Source organism: Medicago truncatula, chromosome 4 (genome assembly GCF_003473485.1).
Source record: "Medicago truncatula cultivar Jemalong A17 chromosome 4, MtrunA17r5.0-ANR, whole genome shotgun sequence".
NCBI classification, from domain to species: domain Eukaryota; kingdom Viridiplantae; phylum Streptophyta; class Magnoliopsida; order Fabales; family Fabaceae; genus Medicago; species Medicago truncatula.
In genome coordinates this window covers 16,169,758-16,192,461 of record NC_053045.1, presented here as the reverse complement: position 1 = coordinate 16,192,461, position 22,704 = coordinate 16,169,758, and the positions used below count along the sequence as shown (strand labels likewise).

Sequence of the window (22,704 nt, the reverse complement as noted above, 5' to 3'; positions counted from 1 at the left end):
AAAGTGAATCGACAATGAAGGTTGCACTGGTATAGACGACCATACCATGTGGCTCCTAAGGTGGGGTTAGAAAAGAAGATAATGACTATGATAGAAGTATATAATTCTGGCTCAAGACAGAAAATATCGTGTACATGCAACAACCACAATTCACCAAGACATATGCAAAGGCATAATCATACAAATGAGTGTTAATCAGTCAATTTGTGTGACATCTTAAAAAAAATATTAAATGATATCATCATCTCTACAAAACCTAATTTCACTGCTCTAGATTGTGATATGAAAATAAGATAAAATCTATTACAAACATCTAATTGACAAGAGCAAATAACTCATGCATATCAATGTTTGTGAAGAGAATAAACACCACCTTCATCGGTGCTTCGATGTGAGTAAGCTCTATGAGACATCAATGTTTAATCGGTATGGAGGTATATCGTCTCCGTTTGTGTCATTTACCTTTCTACAAACATATATAAAGTGAGAATCTGGATCTTCCATAACCCAGTCTGCTGGGAGTAAGCCCTTGTCAGTAAGAGGAATAGGTTCCAACAATGATTTCTTCGATGAAGTACTACATTCTGGCTTATGAAATCCCGGTCTTGCTGCATGGATGAAGAGATTGTGAGCACAACACGAACACTGAATCAATGCTACACAACTATAACCAATAAAATTTCATATGGATATTATATATGTATTCAGGAAATGCACATTATTTCACAAACGAATTACAAAATGAGCCTATGCTACAAGTTATTTCACTCTATTTTCCAAATTATATTCTATAATTAGGTCCATTTGGTAGAGACTAGATCAAGGGGAGGGGATATTTTAAATCATTTTATGTTTGGTTCAATTTTTAAGAGAGGGAGGGGAAGGAAGGGAATCAAAACCCTCTTGGACCACTTTTTGATTCCCCGATTTGAAGGGGAGGTGACTAAAAACACTTCTAAATCATTTAAAATTCCTCCACTCCCCTTGAACCAAACATACTTTTAATTAAAATCCCTCCCCTTCCCACTTTTGAACCAAACACATCTCTATTTTCTTCCCATCCCGTCTCCTCTTTTGAACCATTCATTGATTATAACCGTAAATATAAAACCTGACTTGCAAAGAGTATGCAAAAACTTAGTTGGATTTTATGAAGATATGGTAATCCATGGAAAATGGGTTTTGGCAATTCAAAGTTTGTCCCGGAGGTAAATAAAGCCTAACTAAGGATTGTTGAACCAAGATTCGAACTAGGGTTGTCCCAAACAATTCGTCCATGACTGAAGCTCATTAAATACTTGAGCCCATCATCTTGATTAACTCTCAAGCGATGAACACAAAAATGGTAGTAATAATATTAATAAAAATAATACCAAGCACAGAAATAACAGCACTTGTAACAAAATTAAAATAATACTAAGCACAAGGAAATATCCTGTTCAGGAAAAGGCAGAAGGGTGAAATCTTACGGATATTATACAATGTAATTTTCCAATTGTATACAGGTTTGCTTAGGTGAGGCATCCGTACTGTTGGATCACCGTATGTAATCTGCAAGAGGCGATTCAGTCAATAATTATGTTTTTTAAATTTCCATGATAGATAATAGCAAGATGATAAATAGAATTTCAAATCCATTAAATGATATTACCAACATATAAGTCCCTCCAGGTTTTAGAAGTCTGCAATGAACAAAAAAAAAAGTATAATCGGTGACAATTTAGAAATGAAGAATGAATATTCTGTGAACACTTTTTAAGAAATATATGCTCGTTAAAAATTATACAACCTACACACTTCTGCAAGCATCTGAGAAGCACTAATTGGAGCATCAGTACCACACTAAAATACAAAAAAGAAAATAAAATTTGAGGATTAGAGCGTGAATCTACAAACTAGATAAACGATGAGAACAATCAGTGGAAAACCATACCATTAATGAATCAAGAGTTCCTAGATGCATCGAGATAACACAAGTGTAAATGCAATAGCAAAAACAAAGTAGCATCAGTGTATTGAATTGTCATGTATATAATTATAGATTTGATTAACTTCGGAAAGGTACGGAATTAGATGATTAACCACTACCTTTATCAATTACACCATCAAAAGATTCATCTGGAAAGAAGCTCATATCCCTAACATCCATCTGCAAGTCTATTGAGATTCATGAAATAATTTAAGATATGTCGTTAATCGTTTTTTTTTCAGTAAAAAAGATTGTACAGAAAACAAGTAAAATAATGTTATTGGTAAGTACATTTTAGCTGAGGGAGGCGCTCATGTTTTTTTCTCATCATGTCAATGGCAACTGATGAAATATCAATATTCACGATTTCCTCATAACCATCTTTGACCATATCCTCCGATATAACTGCAAAATACATCCGTTTGCTCCTTGTAAATTTTCTGAAAAATTGCGGACTCAATAAAAGAGAAATCACATCCAAGCAAGATAGCGAACTATAAAATATTGACAATAATACTATGCATTGCTCACGTTCAATAAACTGTTATCACTATTCTCATTAAAAGAATAAGAAATCCATTTTTGGTTAAATTGGAAGACATGTCAGGAAAATTCTTGTATGGCTCGGAATGAATCCACAAAACATAGTTAGCTTGACTCAGAATGGATACACAAAACTCGGTTAGTTCGACTCAGGTGCACCACTCAATTGCCTAAACTACTTTGAAAACTCCTCGGATTTTCAAAATCGTACTTTTCTAATTTCTTCATAAATTGAAGCAGGGATGAAGCAATGACTGCTATTACACTAAAACTTTTACAACAACAGCCAAGCCTTATCAAACTAAGTAGGGCCGGCTATAAAGATTAAACGACGTTATAATGTTGTATCATATATATCATATCTCTTTCCGAATAATTAATCTCTAGATCTTTTTTAATAGTTTATCTTGTAGTTTTTCTAGATCTTTCTCTGCCCCTAGCGATCTGCCTACCCTCCATCTGATCAACTCTCCTTACTACAGAATCTATAGGTTTTCTCTCTACATACCCAAACCACCTAAGCCGGGTATTTTATTTTGGGTCTGTAGACAAAGTGGTAATCACCGCCTAAAACTCGCACACACAATTGCAAGGTCCCAGGCTCGAACCAAGATGGCAGTGTCCAACCTAACAATATCCGCATTTACCAATTGAGCTAGGCCTTGCTGACTCAAATTGATGTTTTTCATTATTTTTTTCTTCTAAACCTAAGCCGAGTTTCCACCACCTTTTCTATGATAGTGTCATCCAAACACTCTCTAATGTTGTCATTTATTATCCTATCCCATCTACTCTCACCACACATCCAACGCAAAACCCTCATGTCTGATACACTTATTTTATCTTCGTGTTGGGTATTTACCACCCCACACTACGTCTCATATAATATCACCGGTCTTACAGTTGTATGATAAAAAAAAATCTTCAACTTGAGTGGTAAAATATTTGAAGGAGTTAGGTTATAAATCCATGGAAATGTCTCTCTGTTATTCAATTACTTCATAGACGTTTATATGACAGACAACTACAAGTTCTTTCAAACACAAAAAATTAAAGGTTTAAAGCAAGTATACACTCTTAGAATTCGTAGTTGGGCCTAATACAACCCCACAAAACCGGCTTGTGAGGTAAAGACTGCCCCCAATTATAAACACTTGTTCAGGCCCTCTCACTTCCAAGTGGGGACTCTTAACATACACAATCCGCAACAATATGAAAACCATGTTAGCCAGCTTTAGTTAGCTGCAAATGCCTAATGACTTCCATACCCAGTAAGCCCAGAAATGTATACAGAGGCCTTCAATCAAGTCTCATCGTTTAGATAGATAGTAAATACTCAATTTCCTCAATAAAATTATCAACTTAGTTCCCAAATTATCAATATTCTTAACGATCACTGAAATTGAATTTTTTTTCATAACTTGGTAGTTGGTACTATTGAGGATAGACTTGAAACTACATGAATATTGTCATGGATGGATGCATGCATTTGATAATTGATCTAGAAGCTGATTAACATTTTGCAATTCTAGGTATATCTTTAAAATATTGATGACTAAGTTGATACCTATGAAGCACAATTACGGATACGGACACTGACACACCAACCCAGCTAAAAATTTAAAAAAAAATCACATAATTAAGTGTAATTATAGGTGTCTGTGTCAAACACAACATAATATGTGTAGGTGTCAGGCACGACACATGCACCGGACTCGGACATGTCTAATCCAATCTCGTGCTTCATAGATTGATACAATATTTTAGATCTGAATCAAGTGATTGAGCTCAAGTGGTTAATGAGTCCACCTAGAATGAACTGTTTGATACTTAATTTTTTGTTGGCAGATTAACCAGAGTCCCTTCCACAACCGAAAGATTAACACTAAAAAAAATATTAAGATCTGATTGAATGCATGTATGCAAGTATAAAACATACAAATTTAATTAAACATCATAATAATCCAAACCAAAAAATAAAAAACATAAACTTTGTTTTATTCTAAAATGAGAATTTGAAAAAGGAAAAAGATTATTACCAGCATTGCCACAACCAACCATAAGAATTGTTGAAGAAAGAGAGAAACAGTGACGAAGAAAAGGTTTAAGATTAGAGTAACGCTGATACCAATCAAAAGAACCACCCTCTTGAATGTAACGAGCGTCCCAGTAATGAGCATCACCGTAATCATAGGTGTTGCAACTTGACACGTCTCTGAACATGTTTTTTCCGGCGACAAGATAAGACAAGACAAGAACAACTGGTTTGTTTTTGAGTTTGTTTGATTTTAAGGTTTGGTTTTGTTTGGGCTTTTTGAGTTTTGGACTTTGTGAGTGGACTTTTTGTTGAATAATCAAACACACTTCAACTAACTAAAGTACTAAACAACGAACTCAGTTGAATTTTTAAGGAATATATGAGAGTATATTCATGTTTCAGTTTTTTTATTTGGAGAATCCATCTGTTTGAAAGTTGAAGAGGTAAATAAGATTTAATTTATTTTTAATTTTAGATAAATTATCAGTACCTCTTGACCAAAAAAACCATGAATTCTTAGGTATTCACTAGTTGTAACATAGGCTATATTATTTTTTTGTCCTCTAACTATTTAATTAGTATTAGATTAGTCCTCTAACTAAAAATTGATTTATTTCGATCCTCTAAGTTTCTCACCGTTTTTACATTTAGTCATTTCTGTTAGTTTTATTCAAATAAACGTTAGAGTTTGCGTTATGTGGGTCCTCTAACTTTATTTATTAGTATCATTTTGGTCATATTCCTTGTTAAGGTATTATGATTAAATATTGACTGATATTATTGGTAACTGTTATGGTTCATATGTATGTGTGAAACAGGAGGTCAGATACCCACATAACACAAACCCTAACATTTATTTGAATAAAATTAACAGAAAGGACTAAATGTAGTAAAAGTGAGAACTTAGAGGACCGAAATAAATCAATTTTTAGTTAGAGGACCAATCTGATACCAACTAAATAGTTAGGGGACCAAAAAGGTAACTAAGCCTTGTAACATATGTATGTAAAACTCATTTAAAATTTGATTTGATTCTTAAATAAAATAATATAAAAATATGACATGATGTTAAATAATTGGATGATATTGTACTCGTGAGCTTAGTTCAATTGGTAGGAACAATGTATAATATATATAAAGTCCGGGGTCCAAACCTTGGCGAATAAAATAATATATATAATTGGATGATAGGTACATACTCAATCAAACTTTAAAGGTATCATTTTGTTCACCTTCAATTTATATAGGCAATTTCCGTAAATAATCATAATTGTCGGATCATTAAAACAGTTTAGTAATAAACTACTTTAAAAGTCATATTTATGAATGATTATGTTTTGTTGATAGTGTAAATTATTTTGCATTGATAATTCTTTTTTTTTTTTCTTCTCTAAATTAAAAGCATAATAACATCAAAGAGAATGAATGTCCCAGCTAAGATGGTATCCCATTCTAATTATTTGTCAACCGCTCATATATAGTATTAAAAAGGGAAAAAGTTACATAAAAATTAGACCCAGATAATCCTTGTAGTTCAACCCTAATGGGTAAATATAGCAATGAAAATAGCAACAACAAGGAACGCATCACTGAATACTTCACTGTAAATATAGGTCGGGGTCTTCCCGCATGTGTGATCACTCAACATAATCACATATCATCGACGTGAGACTACACCACATGCTCAAGAGGTACATCCATTTTTCATACAACAACATCAAATAATAGATATGCTCTACATCCAAAGGTGAAAATCGCTACTGAATACATGAGGTACCTCAAACCACAATCCCAAAAAACATCCACCTAACACCAAAAGCATCCAATTCTAATAGGTCTAAAACAAAGACAACATAAAAGGAAAGTGGAAACCTGAAAAGTATGATAGTACTTAGTAGTACTACATGACTATAATTTTTTTGTGGCCCATCCTTGAAGAAGCCCAGCTACACAAGGTGTCATATATATGTTATACACCCAAAAGATAAATATAAGGTGTCGTATCATAATCAAGATAAATACAAGATATATAAGACACCTTGTATTTTCTTTTATACAATCTATCATACTAGTACAAAATATGTAGGTATTAAATTTGTATATGATGTTTGGTTCGAATTGATTAGATTTTTTTTTTTAAAATAAAAAAATTAAATTAAATTTGAACAATTTTCGCAAAAAAGACTTCAACAAAATTGAATAATATTTGATCTTATGAAGTTTTTAGAAAAAAAGATCTTATTTTCTAATTAAGGTTTTCAGTTATTAATTTAGTACTATATATAAAGAGGATAAATGGTTTTTGTATGACTTTTCCACAAATTATACAGTTAAATAAACAAATTGCTTATAGAATACTAGATTGTTGTTGTCATTCAAAAAAGTAAGAATTTATATTGTATTTGCTATATTGTTGGTATCACTAAAAAGAAAAGTATAGTTTATTATACAATATGAAAATGCAAAATATCCATACCTATAATTTTAATCAAAATTTCATAAAAATTATTGTTTGTAAAATTAATGCAATAAAAATGACGAAAAAGGGCGCACACTAGTTTCTAATAAAAAAAAAGGGTTAAATACTAATGACATTGGTTAAAGAATTAAATATTAGAAGTTGGGGGAGCCAATTCATTAAAAATCTCAAAAAACACCCTTTTTTCCTTAAAAAAAAAACTTAAAACACCCATTTTAGCTGGCTTAATCAGTGCCATCACTAGGGCCGTTCCGACAAATCTGGAGGCTCAGCTCTGTATGTGAAAAAATGCCCGTAATAAAATAAAAATGTTTTTTTTTAATGATCAATGTTCTATTTAAAAAAAATTAAAAGATAAATACAAGGTGTCGTATATATGTTGTACACCCAAAGGTGAAAATCGCTACTGAATACACGAGGTACCTCAAACCACAATCCCGAAAAACATCCACCTAACACGAAAAGCACCCAATTTTAATAGGTCTAAAACAAGACAAAATAGAAGGAAAGTGGAAACCTGAAAAGTATGGTAGTACTTAATAGTAGTGCTGGACTATAATTTTTTTGAGGCTCTTCCCTTAAAGAAGTTCAATTTTATTAAGCGGTTTACACACCCCAAAGTCCGACCCTGGCCATCACCGCAACAGATGCGGTTAATATGAGCCTAAAAAAAATTGTTTCTTGGGAAAGAGCTGCACCGCATGCAAAAACAGCTTATTGTATTGTGTACGATTCAAGCAACCTCATCCAGGTCAAATATTGCGTCTTTAGCCAACACATTCACACACGTATACATGCTTACATTGCATCTTTTTTCCACGTGTCAAATCCATGCATTTTTCCTCTTTCCCATTTTCACCACCCCCATCAATATACCCTTTTTTTATATGAATAACAAGAAATTATACTCCGCAATAGAATAGCAATGCAGAAACAAGAGGTTAAAGAAGAGGAAAGAAACAGTAACAAAAAAGAAGAGAAAAATGAAAAGGAAGGAGATGAAGGAACTAAGGAGAGTAACCAAACACCATTAATGGCACTAAACCATATTTCAAGGCTATGCAGAGATGTGAAGGAATCCATAGACTTCTACACAAAGGTGTTAGGGTTTGTTTTGATTGAGAGGCCTCAAGTTTTAGATTTTGAAGGTGCTTGGTTGTTTAATTATGGAGTTGGTATTCACTTGGTGCAGTCCAAAGAGGAACAGAAATTACCTTCACCTGATGCTCAACATGACTTGGATCCTCAAGACAATCATATATCATTTCAGGTAAATATTGTCCAAGTGAATACGTGTGTCAAAGTTTTTATTTGCTATTGGAAAGCTACACTCAAATTAAATAATCTATATTTCACTACCAAATAAATACTCCCTCCGTCCCAGTTTAATTGAGCTAGTTTATCATTTCACACAGATTAAGAAAAGTGTATAAATAAAAGAGAGAAAAATAATTTTGAGTGTCTTTGTTAAGTATTGGTGCATTCTTCTTTATCATAAATGTAAAGTAGAATATATTGAATTGGGAGTAGTGAAAGTAATATTAAATAGAGTTATAATTGGAAAAATAGTAATTAATGTTGTATTTTTTTGAGTTAATTACATTTTTAGTCCTATAAATATTTATAGTTTTGTTTTTAGTCCCTACAAAATAAAATCACATTTTTTAGTCCCTATGACATTTTTGTTAAGCCTTTTAGGGACCAAAAATGTTGAAGGAAATTTTTGACAGGGACTAAAAATGCTGACGGAAAATTTTATAAGGACTAAAAACACTAACGGAAAATTTTGTAGGGATTAAAAAGTGTGATTTATTTTTATAGGGATTAAAAACAAAACTGCTGATATTTACAGGGACCAGAAACTTAATTAACCCTATTTTTTTTTAGGCAAAAGACAAAATACATTAGATAATAAAGAGATAGAGACTGGGGGACGTTCGACCTGATCCAGGTAAAACCCAAATGGGAATACATCATAACAAAACAAACCAGGTGGATCAACCATAATCTATCGTAACACAAATTCACTTATCATGAGTGCAACCCAGCGAACCCACATAGGAGCGCGAAACCAAGTTACAAAAAATATGAAAAGTGAATATTGCAAAAGAACAGTTAAGGTATAGAAATGGCGAATGGATTGACCGCTAACATGGTAACAAAATCCAAGTGCCAACCGCTCTCTGAATACACCAGCAAGCATACAAGCTCTTTCGAGCATACACGCGTAAGAACTCAGATCGAGGGATGAGTCCAATATGTCAGTAACCAGACCCTTTCGAGTTAACAGGACCAGACCCTTTCGGGTTATTGCAACCGAAACAGACCTTTTCAAGTTAATGAAACCGAACCACCCCTACGCCAGAATCTAAGCTCCCCAATCTTTGAACAGGAAAACAGAATCACAAGACAAACAGCCGGAGACTTCACAAAACAAACAATCGCCAACAGAGAAGATCCAACAGCCTACAAAATGAAAACAAACACAAAGACCGGCCAACAAAAAAATCGGAGATACGAGGACCCCAACGACGGAACTTGCACGAAACCTTCCGGCATACACGAACGGAATCCAAACATAATCAGCTTGAACCACCAAACCAGCAGATTCGGACCAACGAGCAACGATACAGAATCAAAACACAAGATCCGAGCCAAAACAACCCAGATTCAAGTTTCCAAAGCCAAATCAAAACCAACACCAACTTCCTAGTTCCTTCCAAACGGCAGCGACCAAAACACGATAAAGGAGGATTAAACCAAGATTCTTGAGACAATATTTTTTACAAATGACTCGGTTATTATAGGACGGAGGGAGTAATCTATATTTGTTCAACTAACCAAGTTAATTAGGCTATGCTAAGACTATTAAAATTAATTGGCTTATCTTATAAATATGAACCGACATAAAAAATACATGTTTAATGGGAAATGTTAACGAGTGCCACCGAGACACTTTTTAAGAACATTTAATAATAAATTTTTATAAAAAATTTATGTTATCACTACATTGCAATTTGTAATATTTGACTTTTTAAAAAAAAAATTCTAAATTTGGGATCCTTAAAGAGTGCTCTGGAACCCTCGTTAACAAGCTGGCATGGTAAAATTGAGAAAAAAATAATCATGGTATCTATTGTTAACTCTATTTAGAACATAGAAATCTGCTTGGTATGATTTGCATTGTAATTGTTTGTTAGTGCGAAGATGTAAAAGGCATGGAGAAAAAATTGAAGGAAATGAAAGTGAAGTACAAGAAAAGGAATCTAGAAGCAGAAGATGGAACAACCATGGATCAAATTTTCTTCAACGACCCAGATGGATTCATGGTAGAAATATGCAACTGTGAGAATCTAAAACTCACTCCTGCTGATTCACAAGGCAAGATAAAGATTCCAATGGATCGCCACACACCACCTGTGGAGACAAATCAAAATGAGCATGATAATGTAAAATAAACTTTGAGTTTTCATAAGGTTATGTTTATTAGTTTTCATAAGTTTACTTTCAGCTTTCATAGGTTAAACTAATGAAAATTTGATTTTAAGAAGTAAACCAAAGAATTGTCTCAAATATGATCGTTGTATATACTCTATTAATTATTTGTGTCTTTTTTGGTGGTGGTCGGGGTTTGAACCCTAAACCTTGCATATATTTCTGTCTGCAAAAAATGCAATTGATTGATTCCATAAAAAGAAAATTTATTTCTTTCTTCAACTAGAAAAGTTCGCAGTAAAAGTTAAAAAATAATATTAGAATAGGAATGCTAGTTGACACTCTTCAACAAACATATTTTTAACACACTATTTTTGATTGGATAAAATTTATATGTGGTACCACCAAATCATATGGGTTTTATATAATTTGGTGGAACTCGTGTTAATTTTAATCAATCAAAACATGTGTGTTAAAATATGCGTTCTTAGTATTAGTTAGATTTGGGTTATAAATCGATCACAATGGTTGAAAGAACTAAAAAGTATCTTATGTTACGCTGATTGAAGGAGCTTAAAAATTTATCTAATCGGTTAGGTCAACTAAAATATGGACTAGGATTCCCTTCATTTCTTGACGGAAATTAAGATGTCCATGTGAATCTATAGTAGTCATCAACAATGACAAATCCGTAATAGTTGCCTCATAGGCGTTTTGTCTTTAAGGGACCAAAAAGATCTAGGTGGAGAAGTTCTAGAGTTCTTGTGGTAGAGATCACATTTTTAAGTTTAAAACATACTCCAGTTTGTTTTCCTTTTTGACGAGCATCGCATAATTTTTCTTTTACAAATTTTGTTTCGGGTAAACCGACTACCACATCCTTGAACATAACTATATTTAGTAAGTAAAAGTGAACATGGTCAAGACGTTTATGTCATAACCAAAAGTCTTCACTCTTTGGCAACAAGACACTTTGGCACCACTTAATGACACATCATCTAGATCAAGCATATAGACATTTTATACTCTTACACCCTTAAACAAAATTTCCTTATCTGCATTGTGCTCAATAATGCAACCTTGGGTATTGAAAGTTATAGTGTACCCATTGTCATAAAATTGATTTATACTTAAGAGATTGTGCTAAAGCCCTTCAACAGGCATAGCATCTTTAATAGTTATTGTGGAGGGATTTCCCCAAACTCTACCTAAAATTTTACCTTGATTATTGTCACCATTGAACGACACCATCTGTATATAGGATGAAAGCAACCACAAGAAGGTTCGATCAAGCTCAACAATGATGGTGCATGCAAGGATAGGGGTCATATTTTGGATTGTGGTGATCTTTTTTGTGATTCGTATGGTAAATGAATTAAAGGATACACTAAGACGATTGAAGTCTTTGATGCCTTACATGCCGAAATGTGGGGTTGTATTTGGGTATAGATGTGGCTTGGAGGGAGCGCTTTGATCATCTTATAGTAGAAAATGACTCTTAAGATATTGATCGACATTATTTGTCACAATTTCAAGTTTAATAGGAATATCCCTATTTTAGTTCATCATATTAGGAAGTTGCTGAAAATGAATTAACATGTGCAAATCAACTATATTTGACCCGAAGAAAATACAAGTGCTGATTAACTTGCTAACTTTAGCGTTTTTATGGATCAATTGAATTTGATTGTTTTGGAGAGTCCTCCTAGTGACCATCAAAAGCTCCTCTTTAGTGATGTTTTTAGGGCTTGCATATGAAAGCCCCGCAAGTGCACTTTTCTATCAAATAGTAAAAAGAGTATTGATCTACAGGGAATTTTATATGATTACCAATCTAATTTTTAGTTTTAATTAGCGGAAAAGAAATAAGTTTGTTAAGAGCAATGTTTGTTTGGTTTAAAATTCAGATGTTTAAAAAGCATCATGGGATTGAGGTTTTCATCTCAATGTTTAATCCATTACATTCCTTATGTATTTCTCTATTCTATAATGAAATGTTTCTAAGGACAAGACATTCAATTGGCATACCATGTTTCCTCTCATAATACATGAACGTATCTCGGTTATAATCAAGTCTATTCTCATGGTTAATAATTATTGAGACCCTTTGAGTGCAACCTTATTAACCCAAGACAATCAAACTTATCTTTGCACATTTTTTGAGAGTCTTGTCCAATATCAAAATTTACCTCTCGGTTATTCGTTTGATATTTGAAGTTTTATTTGATATAAAATTAGACTTCACCTATTTGTTTTTTTTTTATTTAATATTAGATATCAAATTTAAAGACGATGAGAATAGATTAGAAAGCAATTTCATATAAAATAGAGTCTAGACTTGAGTTTTTATATTGATCAAATCATTAGATTATTCCCACAATCTCAAGACTAAAAGAGTTTATTCACCAATGATCATGATCATAATAGACAAGGGATTAATATATAGAGACATGGAAATAAAAGACATAAAGATAAATGACTAGGAATTGTAAAGATAGAAAATAAAAAGATAAGAATGTAAAGTGCAGAAAAATATAGAACGAAAACAAAAAGTAAGAACTTTGATTTCCACTTTATAGCAAGATTACAAGTGTGAAAGATGCTTCTTTTCCTCATAAATGAGGTCTATTTATAGCATAGAGCCTCAGACAATGTATTGAAAACGAGTTACAAGCTGAAAATTAAAGAATTCTAAGAGTTTGCAACAACTATTTCTGATTGCAGAAGGCGCATGGTCTTGCTTGCTTTCAAAATTATTGAACTTCTACATACTAGGAAGGATGCACGGTCGTGCTAGGTAGGCGCACAGACCGCGCTCCACTTTCAACAATTTTTTCTCAAATTTCTTCAAACAGGGCACACGGTCATGTGATATTGGCGCACAGGTTGTGCTCATTTTCTGATTTTAAAAATTCTTTCTTTTCTTCATTATTTTATCCTGAAAATGAAAACTAATGTTCTATAGTAAAATAGCTCTATAATAAGACAAAATTTTAATAAATATTATTTAATTCAAATGCTAAAAATACCCTAAATCAAGACTTATCAACATGCCTAAAAATGTTGGTTTAGTTTTTTAGTTTTTTTTCTTGCTCTCTTGGGCTTTGCCTAGTTTTTAAAAATAAAAAAAAAGACTAAGTTTTAGTAAAAAAAACTGAGTAATATTTCATAAAATAAATAAATAAATTGAGGTGTGTGTTCACACACAAAAGATTAATTTATGTGTACCAACAATGTAAAACATTTAATCAACATAAATGATATCTGAACACACAAATACAAACATAATATAGACACCTTTTTTACTGTTCCTTTATACTTGTATTTAAAATAAAATAAAAATCATTTTCCATCTTTCTCACATGCCTCTCTGCCTGTAAAAAAAAGAAACGCTTCTCTACCATCCTTTCTCTCTCGCGCGACCACTGACGTCGTCACTAGTGTTGCCTTTCTCGGATTTGATCCTCCACGCCGTTGTCACATATAGGTCTGAACGGGTCATCAACGGCATGGTTGTGGTGATGGGTCTCTGGCAGCATGGGGGAGAAGAGGATGTCGCCGGCGGCGACACGTGAGAGAACAGATCTGATCAGATCGACGGTGGTGAGGACGGTGAGAACGACGGAGGTGTTGTGGAGGAAGGTTGTTGAGCCTGTTAGCGGATGGTGGTTAGGAGAAACAGAAAACGCAGAGAAGGAAAGAGGAGGAAGATGAAAGTGAGAGAAGGTTAAGCTGAAAAATCAATTATGCCCCTGCACTTTATTGGAAATGACGAGAATGTCCTTGGTGTCGTATTTGTGTTTAAAAATTTGTGTTTGGTTATCATTGCTCTTTAATCAATTCACACCAAAGTGCATCTTTTATAGGTTCGTTCATAAAATATCTTAAAAAAATACTTAGGTAGCATGATTTAAGAGTTTAATTTATATACACCGATAATGTAACAAAGTTTTACACATTATATTAACACTTCATTAAAAAATTTAAGAACTCATGACTTGAAATGTTTCATTAATTGATGTGGAAACACATCATTAGAAACATGTGTAAAACTTTGTTGTATTGTCAATGTTTATAAATTAAACTCATGCATATGTAACAAAGCTTTACACTGCCTAAGTGTATACAAATTAACTCATATATCATTCTAAAAATGAGCACGGAATTGAACTATTGTCCTAGCTCTTTAGCTTCCTCTTCATAATATTAATACTATGTATTAGATGCTGTTCAAATGTATTTGATTTGCTAAAAATAGATTTTTTTTTTTTAGGGAAATTTGCTAAAAATAGATGATTTAGAAATTGTTAAATACAAAACATGTAGCAAGAGATCGAGAAAAATGGAAATTCTTGTACCTCCCTCTAAATCATGAGACAACTTTTTATCTAAAGTATAAATTGTAAAAAAAAAAACCGAAAATACTCTTTTTATATTTCAACATCATCTATATATCTCTATCCAGTACAATTCTATCTTGTCATATATTGTTTTCTCATGTCATGCAATATTTGTTCAATACTTACTATTTTGCAAATAAAATTTACCTTAAATTTCTCAACAGCACTTACTTTTTAAGTCTGTAATAATATCATTGTAATCAAAGAGGATACTCAAAAATGAAAAGAAACAAAGGTACTCTAAATGTACATTCAGAAAGTAACCAACTAAAAAGCTAACAAATACTACATTAAGGCAAAGAAAAACAACTCAATGAATAAAAATATTCAAGACAAAGTGTACCACAAAAATGGCTCAAAAAAAAAAAATCAGTGTACCTCAAACAAAAATGGCATAGAATAAATCACTTAGATTGATATTCTTTCAATTTCTTTGATGATATACTCCTTTTCCTCCTTAAATTGCTCATCTTCTTTTGAATCTTTTACCAGAGATAATTTATGAAGCAATTCTAACAGTTTTTCCTTATTCTTGCATAGAATAATTTTCACTTCTCGAGGCTTATTAGGATTCGCAACGAAAAACTTGAAAATGTCGAAAGCTGATAACTGAATTTTTTTACTTGAATCTGTCAACAATGTCATCACAACTTTCAAATAACGAACTTGTGAGATGTATCGCTTCATTATCCGAGCATCAGAAGTTTCTTTTGAAGTTTCCAAAAGAATATCCAAGAGAAGATTTATAGACCCTCTCCTTGTGGCATAATTAGGAGACTTCAAGAGATTCTCATTGTATAGATCAAAGAACACATCACAGTGAGTTTTCAAATACTCAGAGACCACATTAACATGTTTAGTGAGAAGTTCCTTTAATGTAGAAAATGCATCATATGCTACATCGAAGTTAGGCAAATCTACATATTTAAAGAACAGCCCAAATCTTGGAGATTCCAATAAGCCTTTTGCAAGATTAGGAAATTTGATGCATTCCCGCAACATTATGCCAGAGCTCGGCGCAGTTCCATTCTTATCATAGCAAACAAGAAGAAAGTCTAGTAATTCAATGTGTTGTTCGATGTATTCCACGCACGAATAATCGTTGGTGTCAACGACCTTTTGTTTAAAAAATATTGACCAACAGTGTACTAAATCCTTTCTAGCTTGCCATCCAAGTATAGGCAGCTTTTGAATTACAAGAGTAAGAACATCCGCCTTGCATATTTCTTCGACAAACTGTGAAACTCGATCTAAATTCAGCGATTCTGAATATATTCCATTTTCAGAAAGCATAGTTCTCATTGTTCCAAAATTCTTTTCAACTTTCTCTAAAGCTTTCTTAAGGGCTTTATCTTCAACATGAGTTTTGGGATTCAGTGCCATGAGACTCTCTTTCAAAGACTCTACCACTTCCTGCGCCGTTGTATAGAAGGAGAACGACATGATACGATGATGATAGCTGTAAATGTTGGCATAAAATGAAATCAAAATGATGTTAACGATTCTAGTAGTAATAATGAGAAGAAAATCACTAAACCAAACTAAGATAAGTCTTTTAATCACTACATCAAACCCTAAGTTTTATTCTGGTTGTCTATATCAAACCCAAACTTCTCAAGGGGAGCAAGAAAGCGAAAAACAGAAACTACAAGGCCTTCGCCACCACAGAAGGCGAAACCAAAAAAACAAACCCAATTATGTGAGCTCCAGCCACTAGGCTACTAGACCAAAAAACAGCACAGACAAAAAGAAAAGAAGAAAAAAAAAAACAAAAACGAGATCAAAGCGCAAACCCTGATATTAAAGCAAGTAAAGCAACAAAAAAAAGAAAATCTTCAAAAGAAAAAATACAACCAACAAAGAATGCCAAAGCAAACCCTAAAAATAACGTAAGTAAAAGCAAGACGAAATAAAATAAAAATCGTCAAAAGAAAAACCATGAAACTAAAAAGAATGCAGATGAATCCATATACAGAGACAAAGGTTAACAGAATGAATAAAATCATTAGATAAAGTTCAAAAAACAAGATTATTAGAGACAGTGTAGAAAAAAAAAATAGATATAAAAAGTACCGATTCAGATTTCAGTGCAACTATTTCTTTGTTTTTTTGGTACAAAACTGTCTCCCTGTAGACATATATATATACTGTACAGAGATAGGTGAGAAACTAAATTACCTGTTTATATATGCTAACTCATTCACGTGCTTTAAAGGAAAATTAAATTTCCCTGAAAAAAAAAAAACTTTAAGGAAAATTTGCACGTGCATATATTCATTTTCCAAAATAAAAAAGATTTGGTATTTTTTAATTAAAAATTTCCATAATAAAAAATAAGTCAGGTTTACTAATCTTTCTCTCTCTTTTTTTTTTTTTTTTTTTTTTTTTTTGTAGTGGTCAGGGTTTGAACCCCGAACCTAACATATTTTATGCATTATCCATACCAACTGAACTAAGCTCACGATGACTTACTGCCTATTATTATGATCAATGCACAACACCCTCACACATAATAACCACAAAAGTTGCATAAAACATTGAAAATATTAAGTAGTTTAATTCCATCATTAATTAAAGTTGGAATGTTACAATACATTTTCAAGATTACTTCTTTAATACATATTTATTATTTATAAATTTATATAAAATTAAAAGAATTGATAAAAAAAATTAAAAATCACATGGCTCATTAACGCTGTCTTTATCATTAATGTGATTTTTTTTTAACAAAAATAAAATGATATTCATTCATTCATATTGAGAGATTACATCATTCAACACCGCTAAAAACGTAAAGGATAAATCTGCGAACACACTCACAACATCCAAGTTAACAACATATAACGGCATAATGCCTACAAAAATATATGAGAAAATTAAAGTGACTGGAGTATCCATGGCCTCCGGATCTACAACGTTGACGTCCAAATCTTTGATTGAATAATTAATCTTTCTGTAAGAATCAAATGAACACTGCACCAAGACAGGAAATCAAACAACGCCGCACAAGACGACGAACAACAAACCACCATACTTAAATGATGAAATCACAAAAAAAACCTAACTCTATGTGAAAATTACTTATTTAGATTGAAATAGAGAAAAAGATGGAGAGGGGTGATTTCAGGTCAAGAATTGACTCAAAACCACCCCTCAATGAAGAAACTGTAAGAGAAAACCTAAAGAGAGAAAACTAAGGCCGGCTTGTTGAAGGGGGAGAAAGATTAATGTGATTTTATTTATAATACTTTCACATATTTTTAATCTATTACTTTATAATATTCTATAACAATTATTAAGATGAAGATAATAATATTTACAAAGATTAATGACAAAGATGAAAATATTGTTTTTATTATTATTATCTTCATCTTTCTCATTAATTTTTACTTATTTTTCAATGTAAATATTATTGTATAAAGTTGTCCCGAACTATTGTTGAATCAATCACAATTCATGCTTTCTCGCTATCTCAAGCATTTCCCTTATTTTATGATATCTTTTAGAGATATAATCCATTCCAAGTATAACACTCAAAAAATGAACAAGCAACATAACACAACACGTTTATTGAATCGTTTTCAAAAGGAAAGTTTAAAATTTATTCAGGTAACAACCCTGATAACAGTAAACATAAACAAGAACACAACATAAAGAAAAAAAGTACTATTATATCTCCTTAACTTCCTCCTCGTTCTCATCCTCGCTCCAGCAACATTTCAGAGTAGACCTTGGAGATGTGCAGCCATCGTTTCGAACAAAGGTGCGGTACACAACAGCGCCATCTTCTCCAAGCACTTCACTGATCCTCTCTCCACAGTTGTATCCTTTAACCTCCAAAGGAAATTTGTCAAGTTTTTCACCATTTGTATCAATGTGCAATGCAACAGAAAACTCAGCTGGATAGAAACATGCTAAAACCCTTCTAACAAGTTCATTCAGAGATTTCTCTTCATAGTCATAACCTACTGCTTCAAAGCTTGCATAGCTGAACCCATCTTCTGGGGTGACATGGATAGTTGATATTGCACTTCCCTCAATTCCGTTCATTGAGTACCCGCAAGGTTCAAATTCAAAGTCACAAATGTCAGATTTTGGAAGGATCTTCCTGATTCCAGAATTCTTAGTCATCAAACCTGCTGAAGATGCATCGGACTTGAAAAACACTGATGCCTTTTCTTTATCTAAACCAGTCATGCACATTTCAAGGCCATAGACAGCTTCCGGTGAAGCTTCTAGCTTAGCACTAGCAGAGTAAATGTGCCAAATTTGTGACTTATCAGCATCACCCATCATATAAGCTTGGCTACCAGAACCTAGTTTGCCAAAATAGCTGTCAAGAACAACAACTTCCTCAGAAAAGCTACGGTGAGGGAATGATTGAGCTCCAGGAAAAATGAAGCTTCCGCGAGTGTATCTCACTGATTTCACAGCAATGTTAAGACCATCAGCCAGCTTAAGAATGGCAGGTATCGACAGAAGCAACTTGGTAGTCCCGCAGGTTTTGATGATAAGTTTGTACGCATAGATGAATAAGCTTGACTCAGAAAGAACATATGAATCAACATAATCATTAGATAGTGAGTCAACAATGGTGCATTCTGCTGGTTTCAGAATCTCGTCAATTTGGTCTTTGGACAATGCCCGGAAGCCTAATCCAGCAGGGTCAGAAAAAACACCGTTTTCGAAAAAAGTTATCTCAAGCCTCTTTTCATAGCCTTCAAAACCGATAGCTGAGTTTGTCATGGCCATCTTGAATCAAAGGGGAAAATAATTTTTGTAGTTTGTAGAATATGGAGGGAGGACAAGAAAAAGGAGAGGAGTAAACTAGAATAATTTTGCAGAATGAAAAACCTACAAACTATATCAGAACCCAGAAAATGTCAGGATGGTTTGCGGGTGCACTGCATAATAAAGAAAAAAGGGTGTTAAAAAACAAAGCCAAATCAACCAATCTTATAATGTAGACATTAATCAAAGGAATTGAAATTGAAATTGAAATTGAAATGGGAAATTATTACGTTTGAGTAATCAGGTGATTTGAATTTTTCTACTCCACCATTAGGTCGAACGTCTTCAATGATGTAACCGAGAGGAGCTTCGTACAAAAAGGAGGAATTACTACTGCTAGACTTCTTCTTACCACCTTTAGACTCCATTAGTTCATTCACACTTTACTGGAAAAAGAATAAATCAAAATGTAAAACACAAAAATAAGCCGGTAATTGCAAAATGTCTATAACATGTGAAATCATAGAAATTCAACATGTAACATGAAATAATATAGCATAGCATGAACAACACATACATACATCAAAATTGGATGGTAACAATATCAATTTCTTAACAAGTTGTTACAAATGCAATTGAAAGTTAACACAGCTATGCAACCAAATCAAGATGGTATTTTTATTCCAAAAAATAAAAATCAACACAAGATGTCATGATTTATGGGCTATTTTTTTTAATATAGTGACTAATTAATGTGAAATCAAAACAAATTCAATATGCAGCGTGAAACAATGCATCTTTAACAAGTTGAACATTAACAAATTTTTTTCAGAAATTATAATAAACAGACTTTCTTAAGAAACATATATATGATTGAAATTTATAATCAATTTTAGGATTCAACCATTAAATGCTATGCTATCATTCAACTTTTTTATATTCAATCTCTAATTCATTCAGAAATTCAAGCATGTTTCTTCGTCCTAAAACCATAAACAATAATCTAAAAATTACGAAAAAATTGAAAATAAAATTCATTCAGAAATTGAATCATACCTACAATTGTAAATAATCGAAGACCGATTAAAGCTTCTCGATTCCCCTTTTATGAATCAGAATTCTGAATTGTTATGACCTAAATTGAACAATATAAAAAACAGAAAAAATAATCAAAACATTGAAATCATCACAAAAACAAAACAATTGAAAAGAAAAAAAGCAAAAGGAAAATCGTAATATGCACTTACAGAGAATGAAGAAAAATGAGGAACGAAAGAAAAACAGCTGAAAGAAAGAGCGAAGAGAGAATAATTGGAATTGGAATTGGTTTAGGTTATTAATAAAGAGGAGGGAGCGGGGTGGTTTATATAGAGGCTGAGGTGAATGACAATAATACCCTCATGATTTTGATCATATCGCTGGAAATAATGGTATGGAATCTTTTTGAGTTTTTTTTTTTTTTTTTGTCAGGATTTTTGAGTTTTTCTATTCACATCAAATATATTTTTGGTTACACCCAATTTTTTAAAAAAGTTTTTGATAATATCAAAATTATTCTTTTATATAAATTTTTTAAAAATTTTGATTTCATTCATCGTCACTCTAAAATTTCACTCTTTCACCCACCAACGATCAAACAATTTCGATGTTCAATTAATCTCTATGGAAGATTAAAGAGTGAATCAAAACATCTTTCATTCATACTCGATTGCATCTAAATAATCGAATTTTTTCTTCTTTTTCAATAACGCTGGTTTCAATTTTCTTCTTCTTGTTCAACTGCATTGTACGACAGTTTCAGTTTTACATTGTTGAGGTTAACTTAAATTCAGTTTAAGTAGGTTCATGTAAACTTAGTTTACATAATCTACTTAAACTTAGTTTACATAACCTACTTAAACTAAGTTTACATGTACATACTTAAACTGAGTTTTAGTATGTATACTTAAACTCAGTTTACATGAGCTACTTAAACTAAGTTTACATGATCTACTTAAACTGAGTTTAAGTATGTACACTTAAACTTAGTTTACATGACCTACTTAAAATAAGTTTACATGTACATACTTAAACTGAGATTACGTAGAATCATTGAACAAGGTTGAATTTTTAAATGTGCACTTAAACTTGGTTTACATGACCTACTTAAAGTGAGTTTAAGTATGTACACTTAAACTCAGTTTACATGACCTACTGAAATTAAGTTTACATGACCTACTTAAATTGAAGAGGGATTTTAGGGTGTAACCAAGAAAAAAGGAAGATGCTTTTTGAAAATTAAATTTTATGGAAAGGTCATTTTGTCATGTTGAGGTGCAACCAGAATTAAACAGGGTGTAGTTTGAAAAACTCAATCTTTTTTTATCCTTCATTTCTCACGAACCAATTAAATCTCGGCTAAAATATGGTTTTAATCCTTGCAAATATGCCTCGTTTTGGTTTTAGTCCCTGTAAAAAAAAATTTCTATTTTTTTTGCAGGGACCTTTTTAAAAAACAAAATATTTTGCAGGGACCAAAAACTACAAAATAGGTTCAGTCATCATGTGCCACGTATACAAATCATCACAAAAATGGGGTCGGGGACTATTTTAAAAAACAAAAAATTTTGCAGGGACCAAAAACAATTTTTTTTACAGGGACTAAAACCAAAACGAGGCATATTTGCAGGGACTAAAACCATATTTTAGCCTTAAATCTCTAATGGTTTTGGAGAAATGATATTTGTACAACCATTTTTAACAACTTTTGTGACAACTTTCTCTCTCATATTCACATTATGTTTTTTTTTTTTACAATAAAAAATGGAACTTATATTAACAATCCACGGGCACCTCCAAGTACAAGATGTACCATGGAGGCTCAAGAGTATTTACAAATATACATAGTCAAACAAAAATTAGCCTAGTCGCAAACAAGCCAAGGGACTTGACCACCACAATTGAAACCCAAAAACAAAAACAACATTTTGAGCTTTTAGCCACCAAAGAGAGGTCTGCTTTACTTTATCTATCATCTGATCAATAGAGCTACCTGTATTGTTAAACAACCTTTGATTACGGTCATTCCAAATGATCCACACAGTAAGCAACCAAACAAGCTGCAAGAAAG

General features: G+C 32.5%; 4 protein-coding genes across 6 annotated transcripts; 1 reads left to right on the top strand and 3 right to left on the bottom strand.

The window, feature by feature from the left end:
- Positions 1–126: 126 nt before the first annotated feature.
- Positions 127–4,895, bottom strand: LOC25479429 (EEF1A lysine methyltransferase 4). 2 transcript variants are annotated; one of them, XM_024774863.2, is made up of 8 exons: positions 4,552–4,895; positions 2,261–2,374; positions 2,089–2,157; positions 1,934–1,953; positions 1,790–1,842; positions 1,652–1,682; positions 1,470–1,551; positions 127–608 (listed from the first exon to the last, which is right to left on the bottom strand). In XM_024774863.2, exons 1-8 carry the CDS (start codon positions 4,733–4,735, stop codon positions 403–405), a joined length of 759 nt encoding a protein of 252 aa, XP_024630631.1. In that variant the 5' UTR covers positions 4,736–4,895; the 3' UTR covers positions 127–402. The 2 variants fall into 2 exon arrangements, with proteins under 2 accessions (XP_024630631.1, XP_024630632.1); XM_024774864.2 differs by having other exon boundaries at positions 2,261–2,409; positions 4,552–4,690.
- A 3,013-nt stretch (positions 4,896–7,908) lies between these two features.
- On the top strand, positions 7,909–10,642 carry LOC25479430 (lactoylglutathione lyase). The gene is made up of 2 exons (XM_013588196.3): positions 7,909–8,299; positions 10,230–10,642. The coding sequence occupies exons 1-2, from the start codon at positions 7,955–7,957 to the stop codon at positions 10,485–10,487; spliced, it is 603 nt and encodes a 200-aa protein (XP_013443650.1). The 5' UTR covers positions 7,909–7,954; the 3' UTR covers positions 10,488–10,642.
- Positions 10,643–15,272: 4,630 nt separating this feature from the next.
- On the bottom strand, positions 15,273–16,311 carry LOC25479431 (calcium-binding protein 39). Its single transcript, XM_039832959.1, has one exon. It carries the CDS (start codon positions 16,305–16,307, stop codon positions 15,273–15,275), a length of 1,035 nt encoding a protein of 344 aa, XP_039688893.1. The 5' UTR covers positions 16,308–16,311.
- A 2,107-nt stretch (positions 16,312–18,418) lies between these two features.
- On the bottom strand, positions 18,419–20,917 carry LOC25479432 (S-adenosylmethionine decarboxylase proenzyme). 2 transcript variants are annotated; one of them, XM_024774877.2, is made up of 4 exons: positions 20,843–20,917; positions 20,652–20,730; positions 19,886–20,041; positions 18,419–19,768 (listed from the first exon to the last, which is right to left on the bottom strand). In XM_024774877.2, the coding sequence occupies exon 4, from the start codon at positions 19,614–19,616 to the stop codon at positions 18,534–18,536; it is 1,083 nt and encodes a 360-aa protein (XP_024630645.1). In that variant the 5' UTR covers positions 19,617–19,768; positions 19,886–20,041; positions 20,652–20,730; positions 20,843–20,917; the 3' UTR covers positions 18,419–18,533. The 2 variants fall into 2 exon arrangements, with proteins under 2 accessions (XP_024630645.1, XP_024630646.1); XM_024774878.2 differs by having other exon boundaries at positions 20,656–20,730.
- Between the last annotated feature and the right edge of the window lie 1,787 nt (positions 20,918–22,704).

What these genes read in the sequence shown, in the direction of transcription:
- LOC25479431 (XM_039832959.1), bottom strand. Translation starts at nt 16,307, where the DNA reads ATGTCGTTCTCCTTCTATACAACGGCGCAGGAAGTGGTAGAGTCTTTG.
- LOC25479432 (XM_024774877.2), bottom strand. Translation starts at nt 19,616, where the DNA reads ATGGCCATGACAAACTCAGCTATCGGTTTTGAAGGCTATGAAAAGAGG.
- LOC25479429 (XM_024774863.2), bottom strand. Translation starts at nt 4,735, where the DNA reads ATGTTCAGAGACGTGTCAAGTTGCAACACCTATGATTACGGTGATGCT. An exon ending in GCGCCTCCCTCAGCTAAAAT is followed by an intron (nt 2,158 to 2,260) that starts GTACTTACCAAT and finishes GAATCTCAATAG; the next exon opens with ACTTGCAGATGGATGTTAGG. An exon ending in ATGCTTGCAGAAGTGTGTAG is followed by an intron (nt 1,683 to 1,789) that starts GTTGTATAATTT and finishes TGTTCATTGCAG; the next exon opens with ACTTCTAAAACCTGGAGGGA.
- LOC25479430 (XM_013588196.3), top strand. Translation starts at nt 7,955, where the DNA reads ATGCAGAAACAAGAGGTTAAAGAAGAGGAAAGAAACAGTAACAAAAAA. An exon ending in ACAATCATATATCATTTCAG is followed by an intron (nt 8,300 to 10,229) that starts GTAAATATTGTC and finishes ATTGTTTGTTAG; the next exon opens with TGCGAAGATGTAAAAGGCAT.